We start from the raw sequence: 26,909 nt of genomic DNA on the forward strand, positions 1-26,909 counted from the left end.
AGAAATAGGAAAACAAAAAAACGGAAATCGACCCATTTTCCGTTTTTTGTTTTGATAATAGAAAACGGAAAACGACCCGTTTTCTGATTTGCTCTGATGTGCTCAAACATGGAAATCGGTCATAAAAATTGTGTGTGGAAATCTTCTTTCTCAATTTTGCGTAGATTTTTGTGTTGTGACCCGGAAGTTGCTCCCACCAGCATGTCAGCAGAGGGCGCGCGGCTGTTTAGTCAGTTAGTCAGTCAGTGTGGAACGATAATGGAAACGGCAATGGAAAGTTTCGTGCTTTTTCGAGGACCCAAACAGGTGACACTGAAAGAAGATGATATGTTGGCAGACAAGATTTGCAGGATTTTTCAGGTGCTGTCATTGTTCAACTTATAATTGACACTTTTATGCATTGCAAAAAAAATGCTCAAACAGTTCACAGCGCCTTGGTTAGCTTGGTGGCATGTCATTCTAATGTTAGCATAGCCGCGGGAACATGTTTTATCAGTACAGGGGGATTAGCATTAGTCTTTTTACGATTTAATTACAATGTTTGTTTTATCTTTCATGGTATTTTTCATTCAATCCACTTAAACTGGTCAATTGCAATAGTCTGTACATCACAGATGATGCAAACACTGCAATATTTCCTGAGACAAAAGGACGTTTTTGCACACTAAAACTTATTCATCGCGGTCATTATGAGGTCCACGGAGATCCAGATCAGCTCTCACCCACTGCTGGTGTTCCTTTTGCCTTCGCCCACCGACTCACACCTCCTTCTGCTTCCACTGAAACACCACCACGAGCTGGAACTCCACGAGCTAGCGGCCTGTTCCAAGCAAGATCGTTCCAAAGGTTACTTATTAAAAATGCAACTGATTTCTGCTGCTAAAATATCATCCTATAATATATGAATATCATTTTAGGCACATAGGTGTGATCTTTAGACAGTCTGGTTTATCCCCAGGTCAATCCATATTGGCGAAATTGTTAATGACAAGCTCAGTACTTCGAGGACAGTGGTCATTCGCTTTTTGGAAGCGGATGCAACTGTTGAACAAATAACAGCAAAGGTGAAGGATGCCTTGAGCTGTGATGAGCCACTTACCCTGACCGACAGCCAAGGAAATGAAATAGTGAACTCAGAGGGCACAAGAAGTAAGTTGTATGATCAGAAACTTGCTTCTAATTTGTTTGTTTCTTTTTACAATAATGTTGATTTCAAAAAAATTAGGGAAGTTAATGTTGTCTGACTCCTAAGGTTCCCATTTCTGGAAACAAAACTCCAGAAAAATCTATGCCATCCCTGAATATGACTTTGAGGAGTTCAAAAATGGAAGAGCTAAAGCAAGGTAATACAACATTTGATGTGTAGGCAAACTCATATATGAAGAAAAAAAGTGTCTTTATTGAGGTTGAGTTACATTGTGTGCCAGTGACCTTTTCGATTTATTAGTTCATATGCATAATTATTATTTGAACTCAATTTGGTCTGTTTTTTTTTGTGATGATCATAAATGAAGTCATCATGATTTAATTATGACAACTTACCCAACAGAATTGTAAAAATAGAAAAACTAATAATGTGTCATAGGTTGACACTTTTACAGAGTAAAATAAACATTTATAAAATATTCAGAAAGATATTTATTCATATGTACCATTTGAAAAAAATATTGAAAGCTTTCTTTTCTGTTCATACATTTAAGTCGAAGGGACGACGACAGTTCGAGTCTACAAGAGGTCATTAGTAAAATTGACCAACTAAAGCAAGTGGCCGAGAGCCTCCCAGACATCACTTTAAAAATAAACCAGCTGTCTGAGCTTGCAAAGACCAAAAGCACAGATGCCAGTCTGCACCCTATAAAGGAAGCCTTCACCTGTCTTGTTTGTAAAGGTACGTGTAAGATGTGTAAGATATGTAACAGTAGGTAAATCTACAGTACAAACAGCCATCTGCCACCCTCAAGCTCTGCGTTGACCAGCTGTCACTGGTGTCCACCGCCATCTTCAACACTCACTTGGCGATTAAACACAATTCTGATTCTGATAGCCTACAGTTAATTTCCTTATTCTATATTGAAAGTAACTATTAAATGTCATTTTCTGCAACAATTTTTTTAATCCCTTGCAGCTGTAATGGCAGAGCCGATGTTTTCCACATGTTGTGACTGTCTGGTTGGATGTCGAAGATGTGTGGAGCAGTGGCTGTTAACTGCAGATCACTGTCTGAAATGCAGAGCAGAAGACTTTGACTGTAAGATACACCAGGTTAAGGGTCTCTCTGCTGCCTTGTCTTTTTTCAAGGAGAGACAAACGGAGTAACTGTATAATTGTTTCAGTAAGGATGGGCAAACATGTTACCAGAAAGCTACAGAGGCTGCAACACCACAGCTGTTGATTCATTGATCAGTTTTCTCAAACAGAAAATTGTCAGTGAAATCAGCTTTTGTGGTGTTAGGTTGGAATGACAACCTGCAACCTCTGCAGCTTTCCAGGAACATGTCTAACCACCTCTGGTTTACACTAAGTCTAAGCTTTAACATTTTTTTTTAATCACATCAGCTTGTTTGCTTGGATGTTAGAATGTTTAAAACCCTGTTTGAGGTTTATGGAAGGTTATGGAATGGAGCAATAGCTGGTAACTGCAATTTACCTCCTAAGAATAACAGTTAATCAAGAAAGTAGTTCAACAGATTAACTGATACTGTTAACTGTTAGATTATTTACAGTAAATCTGATTAGCTTAGTTTTTAGGCAAAAGTTCAACTTGTTTACAGAACCATAAAAATAAAAAAGACGACTTGAAATACTTGGAAGATTGTTAGTACTATATGTTTATTGCAATCAGAGTTACAAGATTGTAAGTACAATTTATCCAAATTGTTGTGAATTGAAACAGCTTTTACAGTTTCCTCTGTAATACATTTTATTTTTGGAAGTATACTGCTTCTTTATTGACCATTTCAGGTCACTGTGTAACAGGTCACACATATTTTCTGGTGATATCAATAAGAGACCTAACTGCATTTTTAAAAGGGCCATAGTTATGGTTAACCACATTTTGGTATAGTGATAATAAGTCAAAGAGAGAACCAAACTCAGTTTCAGTTCATTGTTGGGCTTCTTCAGAGGGGAAAGGATCACATCCAAAAATAGATTCCCTTTTCAAGGCTGATCCCATTTCCTGCTGATACAGGTCAGCTGCAACAGCACCAACAGGCAGAAGGTCCTCAGGAAGTTTGGCAGGACAACCTTTTTTAGCCAGTTCATTTGGTATTCCCCTTCGAGTTGACAACAATGAATATTAACTTAAAGTGCAGACTTTCAGCTTTAATTTGAGGGTACTTGCAGTCACTGTCTGGAACAGATTTACAACCAAGATATACAGCCAAGATTTACAAATGGCAAATGTATTTATGATTTTGTACCATGAGTTTAGTGCTCCGGGGTGGTTGCGTGAATGTTGTAGGAATGACCATCTGAAATTCATTCAGATGGTGGTCATTCCTAAAACATCACCTGATATAAATGTAGATACCATCAAATTAAAGATGAATGTCTGCACTGAGGATTCAACTCCAATCCTGTAGTAGTCAGCTAAAATTGCAAAAATGTTGTCAACGTCAAATCTTAGGTCTAACTAATATGTTTTACAAATGGAATCTGCCCCTCTACTGTGGATTTCAGTCAGTACTGGATTAGCAGTGTAATTTGAGCTACACATTTGTGAATCCAATTCAGATTGAAATATACACTGCTTAATTAGCAAGTCATGCTTGTAATGCAGCCAACAAAATGAAATTAATCATACCTGGGATCCTGTGTGCATTCCATGACTCTGCGACATTTGTGATGCCAATCCTAGCCATCTGGCATGTCAGGTTTGACACACAATACCTGGATGTGTTGTCCTCCATGTCCAGTTCCTCCTGGTCCACCAGCTGTACCAAAGCTGTCTTCAAAGGGTAGTTGACTCGGGCATTCACCTCCGACCACATTCTCTCTATCACATGGTCCTGTGCAGGTTTCAAGGATAGTGTCAGTCTGCCTGCCCTCATTAGAAATACACCTTAATTGCAAAACCAGTATTCATTTTAAACAACACATTTATTTCACCCTTGTAGAAGTTGTCTGAATGTAGGGCTGCCTTTGAGGATTGTGTCTATGTTCTGCCAGCTTTTCCTGGTTGAATAAAGCCAGATAAAACTCTTTCCCACAGTCAACTCTGACCTGGTCCCATAGTCCATAAGAAAGCACAGCAGGTCTGAGGATAAATCACAGACAAACATAAAATATACATAAACAGTATTAGTCTTAGCCATAGTCAGCTAAAGTGACTATAAAAAAACATGGATTTTGTCAAAATTGGAATGATATCAATGATAGTAAAACTGGAAAATAAACAAAGAGACTGTGGAAGAGAGAAGAAAGTGTTTTTTGCCTAATTAATTATTTTCATATTACAAATCTAGGTTTTAACCTTTAACCTTTTTATTGATGTATTGTACTTTTTCAAGTTTGGGTCCTAAGGAGCCAACTTTGGGTTCCACCTTAAAGGTCTGGGAACCACTAGTACTACTAGCACTAGCAAAGTTATTTTACAGGTATACTTCCTCATAAATGACGATGTTGTTCTTTATTGGCATGGTGGAGTGACCAACCACCTTCTTGCTGAAACCATCGATAGCCATCAAATGGGTCACTCCAAACATAACCAGTTTCTCATTCTGATCTACATGCAGTTTGTGACCCATGTATTCTGCATTGTAGGGTATGGGGTTCAGATTCCGGGCACCCTAAAATATAAGGGATTACATTATTATAATCAATAATCTTTCATTCGTATGATTAGAATCTCAACACCTATGTTCTATTGAAATGCAGAAAAACAATGCTAGCTGACCTTACCTGCTGTCTTGCAACGTGGTAGGGTTGATGAAGACTCCTCATCACATTGCCCACTCTGCCCTCAGAAGCTTTAACCCCTTTTGCAGATAGATATCCAGTCATCATTTTTCGACCAAAAGATGATCCAGTCTGGGGGGGGGGGGGAATTATGTTTGGTATAAATAAATAGAAATATATATATATAGTTCAGTGTTTCCTCTAGGATTTTTTTTTTTGCAGTGGGAACAGGTCTGTATGGCCGCAGGAACTAGGGGTGCTGCAGCTGCACCCCCTGACAGCACGAGAATTAAAAATGATGTGACTTAATGGTGTGACCCCACCATTGTGGCACAGCTCCGCAGTAGCGGACTGGCCATCGGGGGCACCGGGAGAAGAATAACGATGGAAAACCAGGCTAAGAAACGTAGGGTTGGGTTGAAAAATTAAGAGACAAAGAAATCACCTTAACTAGACAAGGTTTTACCAATTGAAAAACAGTTACGTTTCTTTTACATACAGTAAATCAACTATTTTGCACTCAAATAAAGGCAAAAAAATTAGTGCTGTCAGTTTAACGCTTTATTAACGGCTTTAACGCAAACCCAAATTAACGGCGTCAATTATTTTATCGCGCGATTAACGCTCTTTTTGGCCTAGCAAACTTTGTAGTTTTTTTCACATGCTGTTGCAACAACTACCGACGTTAGAAAAACTACAACACCACACCGGATCTAGCTAGACCGGAAAAAAACCACAGGCACGCCAAACACTCGTTTGGCTTGCGAGCTGGCTAAAGAGTAGTAGCAGAGCCCGTTTACGGATATTAGACATTCTCTGGTAGTAGGCTAACGTTACGTTTTGAGTGGATGACGAGCGCGAGATGCCGAAATGGATGCCAATAAGATTCTGAATGGAAAGTTTGCTTTTAAAAAGTTGCCAAATGGTTCTATTGACAAGACCAGTGATCTGTGTGTTTTGTCGTTGTAAACTGAGCTATCATCGCAGCACGTCCAGTTTGAAATACCACTTGATGGCCAAGCACACAGCTGATGCAAATTCTCTGCCCCCTCGTCAAAGCCAGGCGATTGCAATGTTGTTTTCAATGAAAAAAAAATGTGCACAAAGCAATCCGAACCACTTTTCTATGTTGATAAGAGCATTAAAATTTGAAAAAAGATTGGGACAAAAAGAAATCAGGGACATTTAGAATAGATAAAAATGTGCGATTAATTGTGATTAATCGCGAGTTAACTATGATATTAATGCGATTAATCGCGATTAAATATTTTAATCGTTTGACAGCACTAAAAAAAATGTGGCTGAAAACCTAAAACCTACCTTGGTAATACCTTCAGCGACTTCAACTTCAAGTTGGCTATCAGGGCAGAAGTCCCTGACAAGCCCCTGATCAGCACACCGTCTCCGAACATTCCTCTCTGAAAAACCCTGTGTAGTTCCAAACTGGGTACATAACGCAGCGACGATATCACCACAAGACATTCCATGTTGTCTGTTTTCTGAAATAAAACCTGCATGCTCGTGAAAGACATTTTGTTTATGTCCGTCTCCAAATTATAATAAAATACTCAAAAGTATGGCTCCAAAAAGCCTACAATCGAATACACCGCCAACTCCTAAAAAGAGGCGTAACCTATTACTATGGCTTCCGGGTCACAACACAAAAATCTACGCAAAATTGAGAAAGAAGATTTCCATACACAATTTTAATGACCGATTTCCATGTTTGAGCATTAATGTCCATATAACCTAGGCTATCTAGCTACCCAGCAAACAAGGGACGTCATTTTGTTAGCTGGCTACAGTGTCATCACCACCACCTTTGAAACAAGCTGAACCCCCTTGAACAAGCTATTCTAACAACGTTGTCACCGGCAGTATTCGATAAAAAAGCGTTTGAAAGAGTACCATCTGGTAACTGAAAATATGTTTGACATTTATTTATTGGGAAATGGCTAATTCAAAAGAAGTTTGCTGGAAGCAATCATTGTCAGTAATGCCAAATACGACCATTTGATCTTAGACTAGAGCCCTGCACGGTGGAGAAGCTGACCTTGGTAAATTGTGCTAAGCTAGACTAGATGCTGTTGCTAGCCAAATTTAAAGGGATTGTTTGAATGCGCCGGAAATGAAAAACCTATGTTTTGACATCAAGTTTAGGCTGTGGCATTGAAGACAGCGACACACCACACAAGCTTGAGTTTAAATGTCTAAACTCTTTCTCCCCCCTGTCCGAGTCAGAGCTCTCTGACCTCATTCTCTCTCATCGCCCCACCTCCTGCCCCCTTGATCCTGTCCCCTCCCCTCTCTTTCAAACCATCTCCCCCTCTATCATAACTTTTCTGCTCCATGTCTTAAACTTCTCTCTTACCTCTGGCACCTTCCCCTCTGCCTTCAAACAGGCCAGAGTTACCCCTCTACTTAAAAAACCCTCCCTTAACCCTGCTGTCCTCCAGAACTACAGACCAGTATCACTGCTACCCTTCTTTTCTAAAACAATTGAACGTGCTGTATCTAACCAACTGTCTAACTTTCTCTCTCAGAACAACCTGCTTGACCCCAACCAATCGGGCTTCAAGACCGGCCACTCCACAGAGACTGCCCTCCTTTCAGTCACCACTGCCCTCCAGTCTGCCAGAGCGGCTTCGAGGTCATCCGTCATCATTCTGCTGGACCTTTCTGCAGCGTTTGACACGGTCAACCACCAGATCCTGCTCTCCAGACTTTCTGAGATGGGCATCACTGGCACTGCTCTCCTGGGGAGGCAAACTGTCTGACCCTCACCAGCTCTCCATCGGTGTCCCACAGGGCTCCGTCCTTGGACCCCTCCTCTTCTCTCTGTACACCACCTCACTCGGACCAATCATCACCTCCCATGGCTTCTCCTACCACTGCTACGCCGACGACACCCAGCTGTACCTGTCGTTCCCCCCGACTGATCCGGGGATCTCAGCTAGGATTGAAGCCTGCCTCGCAGACATCTCCGCCTGGATGACCGAGCACCACCTCCAGCTGAACCTCGCCAAAACTAAACTTCTCATCATCCCAGCTAAACCCTCCATCTCCCACGATCTGTCAATCACCCTGGGATCTGCGACGGTGACCCCCTCATCCTCTGCCAGGAACCTTGGGGTTACCATGGATGACGAGCTCTCCCTCACGGCCCACATCGCCGCAGTCTCCCGGTCTTGTAGATTTACCCTCTACAACATCCGGAAGATCAGGAGATACCTGTCTGAGCACTCCACCCAGCTGCTAGTCCAAGCACTGGTCCTCTCCAAGTTGGACTACTGCAACTCGCTGCTCGCTGGTCTCCCAGCATGTGCAATCCGCCCTCTTCAGAGGATTCAGAACGCAGCGGCCCGCCTGGTCTACAATCTACCCAGACGCTCCCATGTTACCCCGCTCCTCATCTCTCTCCACTGGCTACCTATCAACGCCCGTATCAGATTCAAGACCCTGGTACTGACCTTCCGAGCAGTGAACGGGACTGCACCCGTCTACATCAAGTCTCTCCTGCAGCCTTACACCCCCACCCGTCACCTACGGTCTTTTTCAGACAACCGCTTGGTGGTCCCACCGCTCAAGACTGCCCGGTCCCAACACAAGCTCTTCTCCTGCCTGGCCCCCCAATGGTGGAACCAGCTCCCCACCTCTATCAGGGACACTGACTGTCTCCCCACCTTCAAGAAAAGGCTCAAGACGCACTTGTTCCGGGACTACAACGGCACTTAAGAATGCTTGGCTGGACTTGTTAGTTAGTTTCCTCCAGGATCACAATGACTCTTATTAAAGTGACTCATTGCTCTTTTAGGTTAGATATAACGAAGCTAAGTCTTGTACTCGCTGTGTAATATTTTACTGTTGATTGTTCTTCTACAGGTACAGTCCTGCACTTTTGTGTTGTTCATGTTGTTTTAATTTGTAACTTGTATAACTGCATGCTCTTTTGGGTCTTCCCTTTTGGCACTTGTTTAGCTTTTCACAATGTATGCTTCATGTTTTTGGCTACTTGCAATATTTGGGACAGTCTCGTTGTTATGATCAGTGACCTATGCTCTTTTGTAAAGCTCTCTCTTGGAAGTCGCTTTGGATAAAAGCGTCTGCTAAATGAATAAATGTAAATGTAAATACATTATTTAATGTGAAATTACTTACTGTACATGCAAGTCTTGAATTACTAAAATGTATGATGATGCCAGCAGCACTATGCAACAGTCTTACTACATCTATGCACGTTGTAGTTATGCGTGGTTGCTAACGTATGCTGACGTTGTGACGTTGGGCTTGCACTGATTCCCTTTGGCGACAAAAGGCACTTTTTGTCACAAAAAAGGGGGGGAATTTTTGCCATGGGGCCCGAAGTTCCTGGCGGCGCCCCTGCCCACGCTCACACCCCTCTCCTCCTTCATTCTCTTTTCCCTCCCCTCTTCTCCTCCTCCATTCACTTGCCTCCTTCCCTCCTCTCCTCTCATCCTCCCCCAGTCAACCAAATGGAGCTGTTCGCATGATTTCAGCACTTCCTTAGCGATGAATGCCTTCCTATAAGCGATCGACCAGGCGGTAAAGCAGGCGGTCAACCAGGCAGACAAAGAGGCGAGAGAGAGAGCAGAGAGAGTGAGTAGATGGAGAGTGGAGTGGGACCAGAGAGAGAGCTGAGAGTTGAATGAGAGAGAGCAGGGAGAGGGAGTGAGCAGAAAAAGAGAGTATAGAGAAAACAGAGAGTGGATAGAGAACAGAAAGAGAGAACTGAGAGAGTATACATAAAGAGCAGAGAGAAAGCAGAGAGACAACAGCAGCACGAATGGGAAAAGTACCAAGTGGGTGGTTCTAGTCAAATTCCAAGAATTCCTCAGAGAAGGTCTGTGTGAGCATCTGTTTGGCAAATCACATTGTTGTTGGTCATGCACAAGTCAGCTTGTTAGGATTCCTCCGTCAGGAGGAACACTATTGTAATTGTTGGTATTATTAGGGTTGGTCCGGTAGGAGGGAACCTATTGTTTTTGTTAGTATGAATATTATTTTTAGGCTTCCTCCGGTAGGAGGGAACCTACTGTTATTATTACTATTTTTATTATTATTATTTTTCTCCTTGCGCCCCAATATCTCAAAAAGTCCCTGGTCATAAATTTTCTAATTTGGCACATTTGATACTACATCCAAGTGGGTACCCCCACACCAAATATGGGCCACATCAGACCATAGGAGGCGCCACAGGCCACGCCCAAAAGTCAAATTTTCAAAGTGATGGCATTTCCACCCCGCTCCAAGTCTTCTGAAACTTGGTGTGCATGCCTCATTTTTCACAAGGAACAAAAAGCCTCAAGGACCCATAAGGTCCGCCATGATGGATTTTCCTGTACAGTGATAATTTTGGAAAACCTTCTTTTGAACCAAAGGTCTAATTGACTTAACATTTTGAACAGATGTATCATTGACGTATTAAAAAAATGTACTTAAGGAAATTGAATCAAATACAAAAGGGCTGAAAAGGGTGTATTGTTTTTATAGGATATGTACAAGCTGTTTTAACTTTGGCTGAATCTAACAATGCTTACCACAGGAGTTACCCAAGGAGCTTACTTTTTATACAGTAACTAAACATGACACTATTCAATACTGAAAATAGCTCAATGGGCTAGGATGGTGACCTGTAAAGTATAATGTCGTAGGTTGGAATCCAGCCATAGACTTTTGGCCTGTCATAATTTTTTGATTCTGTTTAGTTCAACATTATGACATAATTCTGAAGTACCACAAACAATTTCACCTTGGTATGTAAAAATATGATTTAACTAGAGAGGGTAACATTTCTGGGGAAATTGTAGGGTGTGCTTGCTTGCTTCAGTTGCAGGTGGGTCCGTTTTCCCTTCTAGTTATATTTTCAAGCATTTAGCCTACATATTGCATAATTCATTAAGGACACCCTTTGAAACAAGGAACCCCCTTTGAAACAAGCTACTGTAACAAAGTTGTCACTGGCAGTATTTCAGCTGGAATTGTGATTCAAATAGTATCGTCTGCTAACTGAAAATAAGCCACCCAAAACGTAAATACGTTCTATATTAATTTAGGGGGACATGGCTAATTCAAAACAGTTTGCTAAAGGCAAGCTAGCTGCCGTTGCTATCCACACTCCACTGACTGTTTGAAAGTGCAGGAAATTAGAATGTTTCTTTTGTAAGGGATAATGCGAAGCGGAGGGGTTTTGTTTCGCCCTGAAGGGGCTTATTTCCCCGATAATGACCGGCGTTCTGTACATTATCCCGCTTGTTACACGGCTACTTGCCAACAAAATTACTTAACACAGTGTGTCTTTTTACATTTTATTTGTTACCATTCCTAGTGTTGATCAGCAGAGAAATAGTTCGCCAAAGACGTTGAACCTCATAGACGCTGAACATTCTTTAGGCTTCAAATCAGCTGACGTCGCTAAGCAATGGAGTAGCTGGGGTTTCAAAAGTTACCAGACTACTTGCGCAGTACTACGAAAGACGTGAATCAGAAGCAAAAAGGCCCCTTTCCTTGACAGCGGTCTGTTATTCATAGCAACGGTCTGTTATCAGAAAATAATTGACCGCAGAACGTTGGGAAGCCCCATTTGGATGTAGAATTGACCCTGGTACGAAATTAAGAAAATAGTCACCAGACGCAGATCGTCATCAAAAATACTACTATGACGCTTTCTAGCATGGCTGCCGCCTAAAAGACTAGGCAGTCTCACGGGCAACCTGCACTCGCTCAAATTTCAAAGACTTTCAAAGATCTAAATGAAAAATCCGAGATTGCAGTTCCACTCAAAATCGCTTTCTCTAAAAAGCCAAATGGTTGTGATTTTTTGGGGGTGGTATTTTTCACTCGTAATCCAAGCTCCAATTTGCGAGCTAGAAAGTCTTTCACTTTGTATCCATGCGTCGTTGCTAACGTGTGTTGACGTGGTGACATAGCTAGCACAGAGTTACCCTTGGTCGACTCAAGGCACTTTTCGCCACAAAAACGTTGTAACCTCCTAAACTGTGCAACGGAATGTAAATCCCAAGACAAGCAACTCAATCGAGACCAAGACAAACATTTTGACACAGGCGTTGTCTATGTAGTCCAAATATTGACTGAGTTTTAGGGGTGTGAAGAGAAACAATAATAATAATAATAATATATGTGAGATAACAATGGTTTGTGCTCGCAGAAGGCAAGCACACCCCAATTAGAGCAGTTTCAACGTTGGCCGAATGTAACAATGGCTACCACAGGAGAAACAGCTTACTTTTTTATACAGTAACTGAACGTTACAATATTTAACACTGAGAATAGCTCAATGGGCTGGGATGGTGACCTGTAAAGTATAAGGTAGTAGGTTAGAATCCAGCAATTATCTTTTGGCCTGTCATAATTTTGATTATCTGTTTAGTTAAACAGGATGACATAATTCTGAAATACCATGCACAATTTCATGCAATTTTACCTTGAAATGTTAACCGTTGCCCCAAAGCTGACCAAAGCTATTACTCCACCCTTTCTATTCATACAATCTCAACAGTTGGTGTGTAGCAGAGAGGATAGAGAGACAAATCCCCATTCAGCCTGTTATTGGCCAAACATGAAGTAGTTTTGCTCTCTTGTTGTCCAGCTCTCGATCTTCTACAGTGTACATGTTTATAATATTTTGGAGTCAGGTGGCTGAGCTGGTAGAGCAGGGCTAGTAATCAGGTGGCTGAGCTGGTAGAGCAGGGCTAGTAATCTGAAGGTTGCCAGTTTGATTCCCGTCCGGTGCACATGACGTTGTGTCCTTGGGCAAGGCACTTCACCCTACTTGCCTCGGGGAGAATGTCCCTGTACTTACTATGAGTCGCTCTGGATAAGAGCGTCTGCTAAATGACTAAATATAATGTAAAAAATTTAATATTTTGCCATTTTGCAGAGGAACCTGCATTGCTGCTTGCAGCCATATTTAGGGTTCCTCCGGTAGGAGGGAACTTATTGTTTTTGTTAGTAATTGGGGTGTGCTTGCCTTCGGCGAGCACAAACCATTGTTATCTCACATATATATTATTTATTATTTATTGTTTCTTTTCGCCCCCCTAAGGATGCCTCAATATTTGGACTACATAGACAACGGCGATGTCAAAAGGTTCGTCTCGGTAGCGATTGCGTTGGTTGTATTGGGATTTACGTTCCATTGCACGGTTTAAGTAGAAATTACGTTTTTGTGGCGAAAAGTGAAGCTAACGGTGGCCAACTTGCTAGCCACAGTCACTAACGTCACGAAACTCGCGTGACTATCTCTAGCAGAACATTAGTTTCGCATCTGTTAACTTGGGGGATACTAGTCTGCAAGGCAGCTGCAGAAACGCCACAAACAAAGAGGCCAGGGTGATATTTAATCATTTTACTTTGTGATGTGAAACATAATTGTGAAATGTAATGTACAAAATTAGCTGATATTTATTAAGTAAGTAGGCCCACATCTACTTTCGGAAACGGTAGTCTACTATTTCACTGAAGCATTAGCATCATGACATTAGCCTCTGTTGCTTGGGCAACACATACTACAGTGGTCATGATGCATCTGTTTTTAATCGTTGAAATAAACATTCCTCACAAATACGTTTTTGTTGTAGGATTTATTTTGACATTAATAAACGATTTGTTGGTGAAATGACCATTACCTGTGGTTTCATATCAGTGTGGCGGCTCACTGCAACGCTGTAGCCTACCCGAGACACTAATGAGTAGCTAACAAAAACATCTCCACAGCTGTTTAGGAAGTCAAACGGCGACGGAACATGTTCGGCTTTCCCCTTACTCAAAAGTTTTTCAATAGGTGAAAGTATCTGACTACTAACCTGAACTTTATTGCCACAGCCTAAACTTTGTCAATGTCAAAACTTTGTCTGTTCATGAAAATAATTAATGTCAGCCTGCTTCAGCCTTGCTTTGCTGTAGGATATACATTTCACTAGGTCTTGCAGCGCTGCTTGATTTACTGAAATTATTATGAAATGTTATGTTTTACTAGCCATTTGCCTTCTTAAGCAAATCACAGTATTTCCCACCCCTCATAGTGTAACTGAGACGACCGTAAATAGCCTAAGTCATCTTTCAAGTAATAAGCCCCCGTTGAAGTGTTGAGCAGGAAATTAGCTGGTCTGTAGAGATCTTGGGTTGGTGGTTTTACTGATGCAGAATTCGCTCAAATAAAATCGATAGACGTAATGAGTGGCACATAACGTGAAGTAGGCCTAACATTGCATTTTATTTTGTTTGAGTTTTAATAACTTGTCCAGTGCATTGGGGCAAGTAGCACTAGCCTAAATTGATCTTCCAGACTTGCCGTACAAAAAAAATCCACTCTTCCCGGACAAGCCTTAGCTACATGGCTAGACTGTTGACACAGATCAGAATCCATCATATCTTGGACACTCAAAATCAGCAAATCTTGCAGCCAAATCAAGTAGCCTATATATATAGGCCTTTATATGGCTACAAACTTCTGGTCGGTTTCTAGCTGGCTACTTGTTACCAAGTTACAACTTTGTTGCAGGGGCATTCTTTGTCCACATTGCGAGCTAACAGTGTCCGGTAATGATGTTGCTATAAATAATGATGTTAAACCGAGACCACTAAGCTCTCAAAGAAAATGTAAGGTCAAAGAAACAAAAGAAAGGTTTGAGGTTACTCTGAAAATTATTAATAAAATAGGCTTCTAATAATAAAACTGCTAAATCCTTCTCTAACTAGGCTCCTCTATCATGCATAATGAAACTTAACGTTTTTTAAGTAATCAATAAGCCTGCGCTTGCCCTCATTACTCAAATGATGCCGTTCAGGGCGTTCAAATTACATAATAGGGCGATGATAGGAGGATAATAGGACATAATAGGGCAACCAACAAGTTGTTTATATCTGATTACAATTTAATAAGTTATCTAGCGCTGCATCTTCATGAGCTACATTTGGCCTCCTTCTCTTCCAACCAACCAGTATCACCTCTCCTCCATCTGAGTGATGCATGTCATTTTTACAAACTTATTATCAAGGGAACACAATGGTCAGAACTGTAGTCATACACTTAAATGCTTTTTGAAATATGTAAACACCAGGAGAGTATGGGCAGCTGGGGCAGCCGCAAGCACACCCTCACAATTTCCCCAGAACTTGTATGCTCTCTAGTTTTATTATTAGGATTTCTCCCTCAGGAGGAACCCTATTGTAATTAGGGTTAATTAGGAAACCTATTGTTTTTGTTAGTACTGTTATTATTATATTTCTCCGCTAAATGGCCCAATAGCTCAAAAAGTCCTGGACCCGATTTTTTCCAATCTGGCCCAATGATTCAACAGGTCACTCATTACTCCCAGACGGCTAGTGGCACATGTACGCCCATAGGTGGCGCTATAAAACACGCCCAAAGTCTACGTGATTTCCCCAGCACCCCATTACTCCAAAATGCCTGAAAACACAAAAAAGCCTCAAGGACCCATAAAGTCCGCCATGATAGATTTAGCTGTACAGTCCAAATTTGGTACAACCTTCAAAACCCTTCTACTCATAAACCATAGACCCAATCGACTTGAAATTAGTTACAGATGTGTAGAATACATGTCTTTACAGAGGGTGACATGGAATAAGAAATGCAATACAAAATGGCTGAAAGAAGTGTATTTATGTAAATATCCACATTGCCTCAATATCTTTGTGTTAATAAATCAAATATAATTTTGACTGATTGTTATTCAAACCTAATAGGATTCAAGACGACATCACTTTGAAGTACCATAAACAATTTCACCTTGGTATGTCAATATATGATTGAATTCAATTGAATTGCTCCACTGTGCGCGCGCTCCAAATTCTCACAGACTCATCCTGCCCCTTGACACTAGGGTGACCACCTGTTCCGCTTTGCGTTGTGTCGCACAGCATTTTCAACCCTTGTTCCGCACGTTGCATATTGAAAATGCTGTGCTATACAGCGCAAAGAGGAACAGGTGGTCAACCTACTGACACGCGCGAGCTTGGCGAGACGCAGACACATCCTTTCTGGAAATGGTGTGCTGACAAAGCCCCCCCCTCACCCTCATTTAGCTTCCAATCGCAGCTCGCCGTTACGAATATAATTTTTGGGCGGCCATTGTTGTTTTCAACTGGAATCACCTGAAAGCCGTGTTGGAGGCAGCCACGTTCGGTAAGTTCTATTTTTACACATTTTAAGCTAGAATCAATGATTGGGTTCGTGAGTACACTACTCTTGAATGATGGTGAAGGTTTGAGCACTTTGAGACCTTTAAATCGTGCGTTTGAAGTGACGGAAACCAAACTCGAAAAGTAGCTAGCTTTTTCCCTCTGTGTAATTACTTAATCATGTAGGTTAGCATCTCGGCGAATTCATCAAAAAGCTAGAGGAAGGCAGATTTTAGGAGAACAAGCAATTCCCCACAGACCTGTTGGCTCAGAATTTTGATTTGGGTCGAGAAAGTCTTTGTAATAAGCCTATGCGTATGTGACAGGGAGACAGGTCGCGTCATGTTCATAAGTTCACCATTTCACAGTTTGGTCGACACCAAAAATGTCAAGGAGGGCAGCCTTTAGGAGATGTGGGAATTGTGCTTTTAGCCAGATGCTCCGATTATTTTTGTGATTTGTGGAAAACTTGCAAGTGGAGTGAGACTGCGTCCCGGGGGTACATTGTTTTGACTTAGCCTCAGTGACAGACTCGGCTCACTCACTCACTGGCAGTGTGTAAACGATATTGTAGTTCACTCAATTTTACTCCTAAAACATCAGGGAGGGCTGCTTTTTGTAGACAAGAGTCTGCTGAAGATAGCCAGTATATATGATCTTTCAAAACAAGCCTATTTCATATGTCATTTTCCTGAGAAAGCGACCTACGTTAGCCAGGTTAGTTTCACTCGCTCAGCATATTTAAAGGTCTCTGACAGTCAGAATCACTGTTTACAGGCAAAGGGCGAGTTGGTCTTTGGTCAGATGTGTATATTGACCAGTTTAGAGCTAAATACTCTTGCTAGAGCCTGGAATCGAGCCAAATGTTTGGAGTGACTTTGCATGGCCGGGTCTTCATCAGTTCAACACATTTGGATTTAAGTTCAAGTAATACCATTGCATTTCACAGTTAAAACTGTAGTTTATGTCAAGTGTAGATGTAAAAAGCTTCATTTTTCACAACTGACATGGATCTTTTCTTCACTTTTACAGGTCTGGAGGGTCATGCAGAGGCCTGCTCAACATAAAATACGGAGTGTAACAGAGGATGCCCCGCAGCCTTTACCCCCACCAGTTTGCCTACAGAGCGAACAGATCCACAGGACACAACACCATCCTCCCACACAAGCTGGTGATTAAGCTGGGGGACCTCGGGCTCCCTTATACCACATGCAGGTAGATCAGCGGCTTCCTCTCTGGCCGCAGACAGTCAGAGTGGGCCATCACACATCCACAGCCCTTAGCCTCAGCACTGGCTCCCCCCGGGGCTGTGTGCTCAGTCCCCTGCTCTACTTCCTCTACACACACACGACTGCACCCCTGTCCATCACAGTAACACCATAGTAAAGTTTGCAGATGACACCACAGTGGTGGGGTTTATCTCTGGGGGGGACGAGCCCGCCTACAGAGAAGAAGTGGAGCGGCTGTCGAATTGGAGCACGGCCAACATCCTTCTCCTTAACACTGCAAAGACAAAATAACTCTTAATAGACTACAGGAGAAAGAAGACCGAGATCACACCATTGACCATCAGCCGGATCAGTGTGGAAAGGGTGGCAGACTTTTGCTTCCTCGGGGTCCACATACAGGACAGCCTATCCTGGAGTGTGGACACCTCTGAGCTGATGAAAAAGGCCCAACAGAGACTGTCCTTCCTGAGAATACTCAGGAATTGAGGAATAACATCACACAAAGACTACTGGTGTTCTTTTACCGAGCCTCCTTTGAAAGTATACTCACATACTGCATAGGCATTTGGTATACCAGCTGTACAGTGGCTCAGAGGAAAATGCTCCAGAGGGTCATCAACACCACTCAAAAGATTGTTGGCTGCCCTCTCCCCGCACTGGGAGACCTACACAGATCCCGTTGTCTCAAAAGAGCCTAGAACATCATAAAAGACACCTCACATCCTGGGCACTCCCTGTTTGAAATGTTGCCGTCAGGCAGACTAATCAAGGCAAGGACAAACAGACTCAAACACAGTTTTTATCCAACTGCAATAACCACTGTCAATGCTGCCAAAAAAGAATGTGCACAATTTCATGTTATGTTTTATGTGATGACTGTGGATGTATGACATGGGTGTGTTGTTTATGGTACTGTCGCAGGTATATTTATTCAGATGTATTAGTTATTGTTGTTTATTTTTTGTAATTTTAGTACTTTAGTAATTTGATCCTTTTATTGATTTTTAGGCCAATGAATGTTGCACTGACTGGAAGCACTTTAATTTTGTTGTACCTGTGACAATGACAAATAAAGATCTATCTATCAGGATACAACAGAGGATGCTGTGAGCAACACAGACCCCTTGCTGGACTACCCCTCTCTAGCTGGACAGCTTCTCTTCAGCCCTGACCCCAGGATGGCTTCATCCAGCTGGCCTGCTCTGCCTGCCTGCAGGCTCTGCTTGCCACTGCCTGCCAGCCCTCCAGACAGACAGTACAATACAAAATGGCCGAAAGGGGAGTATTTATGTAAATGTCCACATTGCCTCAAGTCTTTGTGATACTTATTATTTATTTAGTTAAACAGGTGTCCAGGTACACCACAGTATGACTAGCTGTATAGTCAAAATAGTAACGGTAATGTTTCATTCTGAGGGGATTCCTACACAATAGCTAAATCTGGCTCTTTTTTCATTTAACTGTCAAGTTTTCCTTTTACATGGTAGTTGCTATGGCTCAGGGGTATTGACAATTGCGGTGGACATTTGAGAATGAATACACCCAAAGCTGCTAGAATGTAGTAAGTATTTATTGAATATAGCTTTTTGCAGAAAGGACCTGACACACAGCGTACATTGTGTAGTCTGTCGGCATCTGATGAAACATTCTCCAGAGACAGGGTTTTTATACATGGAGATACAGCTGTAGCCACCTGCACACATCAGTGTCTTGTTCATATTATTAGCACAAAGTATCAAAACACAAGGCTACAGTTTTCTCAGAAACTTTCTAGAAAGTATGTATTCACCACAACAGCTTGATTGATGGAAAGATTAACATTTCTTGTTTAGAACAGACAATAAGTCAGTCTTTTCAAAGGTATGCAATTTACTTAAATGTTATATAAACTATAAAAGTCATGATTTGCTTGCTCTATAGAAAGTAAACACAATTGATTGTTGGTTTCACTTGTTGCTTGTCTACCCTTTTGGTTTGCCATTTACTATGTAGTCTACTGTTGGTATTATAGGCTAGTGTGCTGTCAGTTATGTGTTTACTGCCTTTTTTCTTACTGTGCTGCCACATGCCAAAGAAAAATGTAATGTATGCATTTGATGAATAATAAAGTTTTGTTGTTTTACCATGTCTGGCCATTAAATCCATAGACATAATAAAGAATGTCTATGATTAAATCATTAAGTGACCTAAAAACAGGTGTGAAGCCTGGTCATTTCCGGTTATTTTCTGCCACGAGGTATGAAGGCAAACAAGCATCTAAGAGAAGCAACTACTAAATCAAAGTCAGTCATCACAAATTATGCATACAACTTAAATATATTATATATATATAGTCAACAGTGAATTAGTTTGTTAGGCTACTAGCGTAAAGTTAAGTTTGGTAATAATTTCAGTAGACACTAACCGTTTGGCGAGAACGAGAACTGTTATGAGCTAGCCTAGCCTAGCTGTTGTTAGGTTCAGTTTTTCATGTTTTTTCCGCAAGATGATACAATCTCAACGTTTCATATGTTAAAGATATAATTGAAAGAGGCACATAGTAGTACTATACAAATGTATTCGAAGGGTAGTGAGTTAGGTAGTCTGCGTTAGTCATTAAACTGAGTAGGATACCTGTTTAGTAGGCTTTGCATACACATGTGCCATCGAAACCCAGAAACCACAGAGCCCCCCGATATATCAAACCCCAATTTACCCCCTGATTGTAACTTATGTCATAGAGCTATATCCGTGATTCAGACTGTAGCCTGTTGCAACATTTCTTAAACAGTCTTAACAGCAGAGGTATTGTAGTCAAAAGGGAATGGGTCTCAATTGTTTCGTTACCTGGGCTTGCATGATTAAGTTAATGACTCGTGTATAGCGTTAGCTAGCTTGTAGCCGTGGAGTGCATTTCATTAACACAGTGAATGAACTAGTTAGTACTGTTTAACCAACACGGTTGAATATAGTAGGTTTTGTTTGATTTGTTGCCAACGTGAGACAACTGCACAAGACTTCTCAGACATCACTCATGGTTCCCAACAGTTGGTATGTAGCAGAGAGGATAGAGAGACTGACTTGTAACCTTACACTCATGAGTTCAAAACCCCATTCAGCCTATTGTTGCTGGCCAAACATGAAATCGTTTTGCTTCTACATTGTACATTTTTATAATATTTTGCCATTTTGAGGAGGAACCCGCATCGCTGCTTGCAGCTATATTTATTATTATATTTCTCCGCTAAATGGCCCAATAGCTCAAAAAGTCCTGGACCCGATTTTTTCCCATTTGGCCCAATGATACAACATGTCACTAACTACTCCCAGACAGCTAGTGGTCCATGTGCACCCATAGGTGGCGCTATAAAACACGCCCAAAGTCTACGTGATTTCCCCAGCACCCCATTACTCCAAAATGCCTGAAAATTGGTATACATGCCTTATGTGGAACAAAAAAGCCTCAAGGACCCATGTTGTTAGACTCCTAAATTTTCTTGTACTGTCCAAATTTGGTACAACCTTCGAAACCCTTCTCCTCATGAACCATAGATCCAATCGACTTGAAATTTGTTACAGATGTGTAGAATACATGTTTTTATAAAGGGTTGAATTGAATAAGAAATGCAATACAAAATGGCTGAAAGAAGTGTATTTATGTAAATGTCCAAATTGCCTCAATATTTTTTTGGTTAATAAATCAAATATAATTTTGACTGATTGCATTTCAAACCTAATAGGGTTCAAGATGACATCAATCTCTAGTACCATAAACAATTTCACCTTGGTATGTCAATATATGATTGAATTCAATTGAACTGCTCCATAGTGCGCACGCTCCAAATTCTCACAGATTCATCCTGCCCCTTGTCACTAGGGTGGCCACCTGTCTCGCTTTGTGTTGTGTCGCACAGCATTTTCACCCCTTGTTCCGAGCGTCGCATATTGAAAATGTTGTGTTATACAGCGCAAAGAGGGACAGGTGGTCAACCTACTTGACACACGCGCGAGATTGGCGAGACGCACACACATTCTTTCTGGAAATGGTGTGCTGACCAAGCCCCCACCCTTGGGGGCTTTAGCTTCGGTTTCATTTAGCTTCCAATCGCAGCTCGCCGTTACGAATATAAATTCTTTTTCGGCGGCCATTGTTGTTTTCAACTGGAATCACCTGATAGCCGGTTTGGAGGCAGCCACGTTTGGTAAGTCCTATTTTTACACATTTTAACCAAGAATCAATGATTGGGTTTGTGAAAGTACACTACTACAATTATGGTGAAGTTTTGAGCACTTTGAGACCTTTTAGATCGTGAGTTTGAAGTGACGGAAAACCGAACTCGAAAAGTAGCTAGCTTTTTCCCTTTGTGTATAGTGAATCATGTAGCATCTCTGCAAATTCATCAGAAAGGTAGAGGATAGCAGCTTTTAGGAGAACAAGCGATTCCCCCCAGACTTGTTGGCTCAGAATGTATATTTGGATCGTGAAAGTCTTTGTAATAAGCCTATGCGCCAGGGAGACCGCATAGCCACAGGACAAATAGCTTACTTTTCTATGCAGACTGACCACAATTGTTCTCAACACAAAGAATAGCGGCACCCGTAACACACTCGACTGGCTATCATGACCAATCAGCTACCTCTGTTCTAGGTTCGAGGGCCAATCGGATTCTCACCCTGTCCAATTGCGTCAGGCCGAAAAAAATTGAGTTTGTCATGTAGTAGATTTCCTCAGGAAGTATTGGCTGTCATTTAGCTACTTTTTTAAGGGATTACTAATAGGTTACTGTAGCGACAGATGTTATTCAGACTAGAAAAAGCAATATATAACCTGTTATATATTATAAATGTCACTGGGGACAAAACAAAATAAAGAGAACTTTTTCACTTGTGGTAATAAAGTGACCCAGAAAATGTTTAAAAAAATATTCCTCTGGAATTAGTAACTAGCTAAATATTTGATATTTTAAAAAGCTAATTATAACAATAAATACATGTTATTTTACTAGTGTGATATATCGCTCCTTTTACATTTTAGATGTTGAGCTCAAAAAGCCACAAAAGTATGGGAGATGGGGAATGGATGTAGCCTGGCTCTGCCCTCCTACGTACTTCCGCTCAATTTGGATTTCGCTTCAGTAGTAGGTCTGGGAGTTAAGCTCTGAAGTCAAATTCCAGAAACAAATTTTGTGTAGGTCCAATCAGCGAACAGAGGGAGTGGAAGAGAACGATGACGTTAATGTTGTGCACTAGTTTGAGTAGTTCAGTAATGGCGGCGGAGAAAGATGCAAGCAAAACTATTCTGTGGTTGTGGCAACGCTGCCGAATATCCATAGGTTAAAGCCGGAGCAAAAACATTCCTTGCTGAGTTTTGTTGGTGGCCATGATGTTGTGGCCCTCCTCCCCATGGGGTTCGATAAAGTTTTCCAGCTACGGCAGCTAGCTCCGTTACAGTAGTGGTGAAGGAGTTGGCTAAGGCGAACGCTTGCGATTGGTTATGGCAAATCAGAGTGGCTCTGGGCGGATCCAATAGTTTTAAACTTCAACAGAGGACCCGCCTTCAAGGAAGTTAACGTTTGTCAATGGAGAGATCCCAGACCCATTGTACAAATGAAATGAACGAGGGTCTGGTTAGGACCAGGCTAGAATGGATGTCCCGTTTGAGGAGGTTTGCCAACTCTGGGGTTTGGCCTACTGATGCAGGCAACAGGCCAGCCCCAAGACAGAAGAGGTGGTATGACCTCTTTCAAAAGGTATGACCAAAAGACACTGACATAAATAAAAAATTCTGATGGCTTATAAAAGATTACTGAATTGCCAGAAGTCACAGTATGGGACCTTGATAAGGATAATGAACAGCAACTTCAGTGTCAATGTCATGTTTAGTCACCAATAGAAGATATTTCAAAACGCTCCATTTCTGTTGGTTTGTTTTCTTTGAAAAATGTGTTTGTTTTATTTGGAACAGATTGAGATGTGCCCATTGCAGTTACGTGGCCAAAGAATGCTGTTTGGTGTGACACAGCAGTGTACTTGTGGCTTTCATAATCCAAAGGTAATGTGAACAAGACTTCTTGACACCAAAACACTAAAAGAATCACTTTGTGATGTGCTCAGTAATGTGATGTCTGACATGGATCTCTCTGTCCTTAATCCAGCCAACCACTGGACAAACTGTGGCAGAGACCTCTACCTGTGCTGCCCCTCCCCCACTGGGAACGTCCTCAGCCTCTGCCCCTCATCCATTAGGAATGGCCTCAGCTTCTGCCTCAGCCCATGTCCCAGCATGGCCCACACTGACTTTGCCATGGTAACTATTTCAATATTATTATTGTCATACAAGCTTTCAAATATGGACAACCACTGATTACATATGATGATGGCAAAATGGAAGAGCATTTCAGGTTTACAATGTATTCCTTTGATAAATGTCTCTAATTGTCACCACAGTTTTCGAAACCAAGATTTTAAGGCTCACATGGCGCTGCTGCAAAGCCCAATATGAATGTGGTTAGGAAAGCAAAGGTAAATATGATTATATGTAAATATATATTTATAGGTTAATATGAGCAAACCTAAATCTTAAGAGCTTGATTTGATTCCATTGAGCTCTACCTTTTACAAATGCTTCCCCCCCTCCTCCCAGTCTTTGTCCAGTCCACCCACCATGACAGGAGACACCAAGGCCACTGCCAGCTTACCTACGGCTTCTGTGAGGACCACACCACCTAGCTTTGGTTCCCCTATGGCCTCTCGGAGGACCAATCCAGCAGGCTTTGGCCCCTATGGCCTCTGTGAGATCTAGAACACCATCAAGCCCTGCCATGGCTTTTGTGAGTACCGAATCGCCGTTCTAAAAGCCCCCATACACCCCCTACAAAGCCTCCGTGAGGGCATCTTCCAGCTCCAGCCTTGCGATGACCTCTGTGAGGCCAGCACAGCTTCCAGCCTCAGCACTGTCTCTGAGACCAGCACCAGCCCTGCAATGGCTGCTGTAACTGTTGTGTTCTTTGAACTGTTTTTTGTTTTATAGGATGAGGATGTTCTCATATGATTGGGCTATTCTGTTTTTGTAAATATATTTATCTTGTTTTGTAACAGGATATGCATGATGAGGATGAGCTTGCTGCTCCTGGCCCTGCTCTTGGCCCTGCTCTTGGCCCTACACTTGGCCCTGCTCTTGGCCCTGCTCCTGGCCCTGCTCCTGACCCTGCTCCTGGCCCTGCTCCTTACTTCTGGCTTCCTGTCAGAATGAAGGAGACAATCCCGGTTCAGGACCAGCGGTGGATTGCGTCCACCCTGTTTCAGTCTGGAAAGCTGCGTTTGAACTTGAAGCTCTGATATGAGCCACCAGCCTCTGGCCTGATATACCACCAATCTCCAACACCGGACCGTTTTTTTGCCCACAGGCTCTTGGTATGGATGCCCTATCACTCGTGGAAAGTGAGGGTATTCTGCCAAACCTGTGGGAAGCAGTTGACGGGGTATGGTGTGCACAAGAGGGTGCGGAAGGTCCTGGACGTGGATCGCTACTACCTGATGGTGACGGAGACACTCAGGTGCACTGTGTGTCGCCTGACCCATCTGGCAACCAGTCAGGCTGTCCCTGACCAGCTGGACCTGCCTCACAGGAGGAAGTTCAGGATGATCCTGACACGCTTGTGAGTTAAAAATCTACAACCATTTTCTGTTAATGCCTGCTGCAGGTCCTTACATAATTGAACAAGTTCTTGAAACAAATCCGTCTTTTCTTCAAGGTATGCTTATGAAATACGGGTCATCCGCATGTTGCGGAAACAGACCCTCGGCAACAGCCCGGCGTGCCTGGTGAAGCAGCTGCGGGAGAACCATGGACCATGGGAGAACCATGGACCATGGAGTGGTTGGACCGCCTGGCCGACTACTTGGGGAAGTGTGCGGCCTTTGTTGACCAGCCCAGCCTGTTCCCAGTGACCTGCCAGGAGCCTCCATTAGCCACTCGATGTCCCAGCCAGCCGGCAATTGTGGCAATTATGCCACAATGAAAACATGAATCCTCAATGATTTGTATTTTTATAAGCACACATACACACATATCCATGCCTTTGATTAAGACTGTAGTAATAAATACACTTCTGTGTTTAGTTAACAGACTTTCTTCTGAAAGCTCTCATTAAGCTTTTTGTGTACATTTTGTCATTTCAGATGACAAAGAAGCTGGCTGGTGCAGCAAAGGGGACTGCATTCCGGGTGACCTCAGTGGGGAATGAGATCGGCCAGGTCCTCATCAGTGTCCTGACTGCCCAGGAGGGACCGGGGCTGGACCCGATGGTCTCTGGTCTCATTGAAAGGTACACCCAGGCAGGTGCAGCTCCCCCGGTCCTGCTCTATGTGGACTGTGGCTGCTGCTCAGAGGAGGGGGAGACCAAGCTTCAGGCCAGGTTTGGTGGGTGGCCAGACCTGAAGATAAGGCTGGACATCTGGCATTTTATGCGGCGATTGGCCGTGGGATGCACCACCAATGCCCATGCCCTGTACCCCCTCTTTATGAGCCGCCTGTCTGTGTGCCTCTTTGAGTGGGACGCAGCAGACGTAGGCCTACTGCGCAGGGTGAAGAGGGAGCAGCTCAGAAGGGAGGGTGTGCCCATCATCACCAACGACATGGTGGACAAGGCCATCACCATGGCTGAGCTGTCCCAGTTCTGCAGGCGGAGGACGCGTGGAGTGGAAGCCACGGTCCTCCGCATTGAGCAGCTGCTGCCGGAGCTGATGGGGGAGAAGGGGAGAGACCTGCTGGGGGTTCCGCTGCTGGACCAGCCTAAGATGGAGCACATCTGGCGCACCCAGAAGAGGCATGTGAAGTGCATCCAGGATGTGCCAGGTGTACTCCTGTACACGGAGACAGGCAGTTCCACCAGGGAGGGGATCCAGCTGACTACATACAGGTGTGCAAGATGCTCCACCTCCCTGTAGTCCTTCCACTGCCACCTAAACAGGTTTATTCCAGGTTGGTGTAAATTTAATCAGCATGGCATGCCAGGCATGGATCGGGTGGATAGACTGGCAGAGTGCTTAGTGGAGCTGAGGCATCAGACCAACATGACCCTCCATAACCAGCAGGTCAGCAAGACATGCATTGTCAACAGATATTTGTTTGTATATGTATAATATATCAACATAAATAATATGTTTTCTTTCCTTCTTAGGTCAGCAACATTGTGGGGCTGTGGCAAGACCTGCTGGATTATGACAAGCAGAGGGTGGTGTTTGCTGCGCGGCACCTGGACAGGCTCATCAAGGGGCGGTTCCGCCACAGGTGGAGTTCACGCCAGGTGTGGAGAGGTGTGTCCTGGGGTCCACTGGTTCGCCTGCTCAGTGGCCAGACTGCTGCCGCCTTGTGGAGGCCATCTTTGTCCGGCTCTCAGACATCCACAAGAGTCCCAGGAAGCAGGGGAAAAGCTGCATGTCCAGGTGGACTCTGATCCTGCAGGACTACTGCAAGGTCCAGCAGCTCATCCTGGGCAATGGGGCTATCATGCAGGGCACCACCCTGCAGCTGGTGGAGGTGAACCAGTCGACCCTCTCCCAGTGGTACAACCGCAGGATGAAGAAGCAAGATCTGGCTGTGCTGCTGCAGGGCATAAA

General features: G+C 42.9%; 1 protein-coding gene and 1 pseudogene across 2 annotated transcripts; one reads left to right on the top strand and one right to left on the bottom strand.

The window, feature by feature from the left end:
- The first annotated feature begins 270 nt into the window (after positions 1–270).
- Positions 271–2,643, top strand: LOC146258479 (uncharacterized). The gene is made up of 6 exons (XM_084671790.1): positions 271–365; positions 601–846; positions 959–1,149; positions 1,253–1,343; positions 1,701–1,888; positions 2,126–2,643. The coding sequence occupies exons 1-6, from the start codon at positions 271–273 to the stop codon at positions 2,314–2,316; spliced, it is 1,002 nt and encodes a 333-aa protein (XP_084527916.1). The 3' UTR covers positions 2,317–2,643.
- Positions 2,644–2,912: 269 nt separating this feature from the next.
- On the bottom strand, positions 2,913–6,381 carry LOC146258480 (uncharacterized; annotated as a pseudogene). Its single transcript, XR_014729690.1, has 6 exons — positions 6,220–6,381; positions 4,903–5,031; positions 4,597–4,790; positions 4,111–4,258; positions 3,787–4,010; positions 2,913–3,275 (listed from the first exon to the last, which is right to left on the bottom strand). The product of XR_014729690.1 is annotated as an uncharacterized LOC146258480 (transcript).
- Positions 6,382–26,909: the final 20,528 nt, after the last annotated feature.

Source organism: Hypomesus nipponensis, chromosome 14 (assembly GCF_054491055.1).
Source record: "Hypomesus nipponensis isolate SF chromosome 14, ASM5449105v1, whole genome shotgun sequence".
Lineage (NCBI taxonomy): Eukaryota > Metazoa > Chordata > Actinopteri > Osmeriformes > Osmeridae > Hypomesus > Hypomesus nipponensis.

Excerpts from the sequence above, each read along its gene's own strand:
- LOC146258479 (XM_084671790.1), top strand. The coding sequence starts at position 271 with ATGGAAAGTTTCGTGCTTTTTCGAGGACCCAAACAGGTGACACTGAAA. Across the intron at positions 847-958 it reads CAAGCAAGATCGTTCCAAAG|GTCAATCCATATTGGCGAAA; the intron begins GTTACTTATTAA and ends GTTTATCCCCAG. Across the intron at positions 1,344-1,700 it reads AATGGAAGAGCTAAAGCAAG|TCGAAGGGACGACGACAGTT; the intron begins GTAATACAACAT and ends CATACATTTAAG.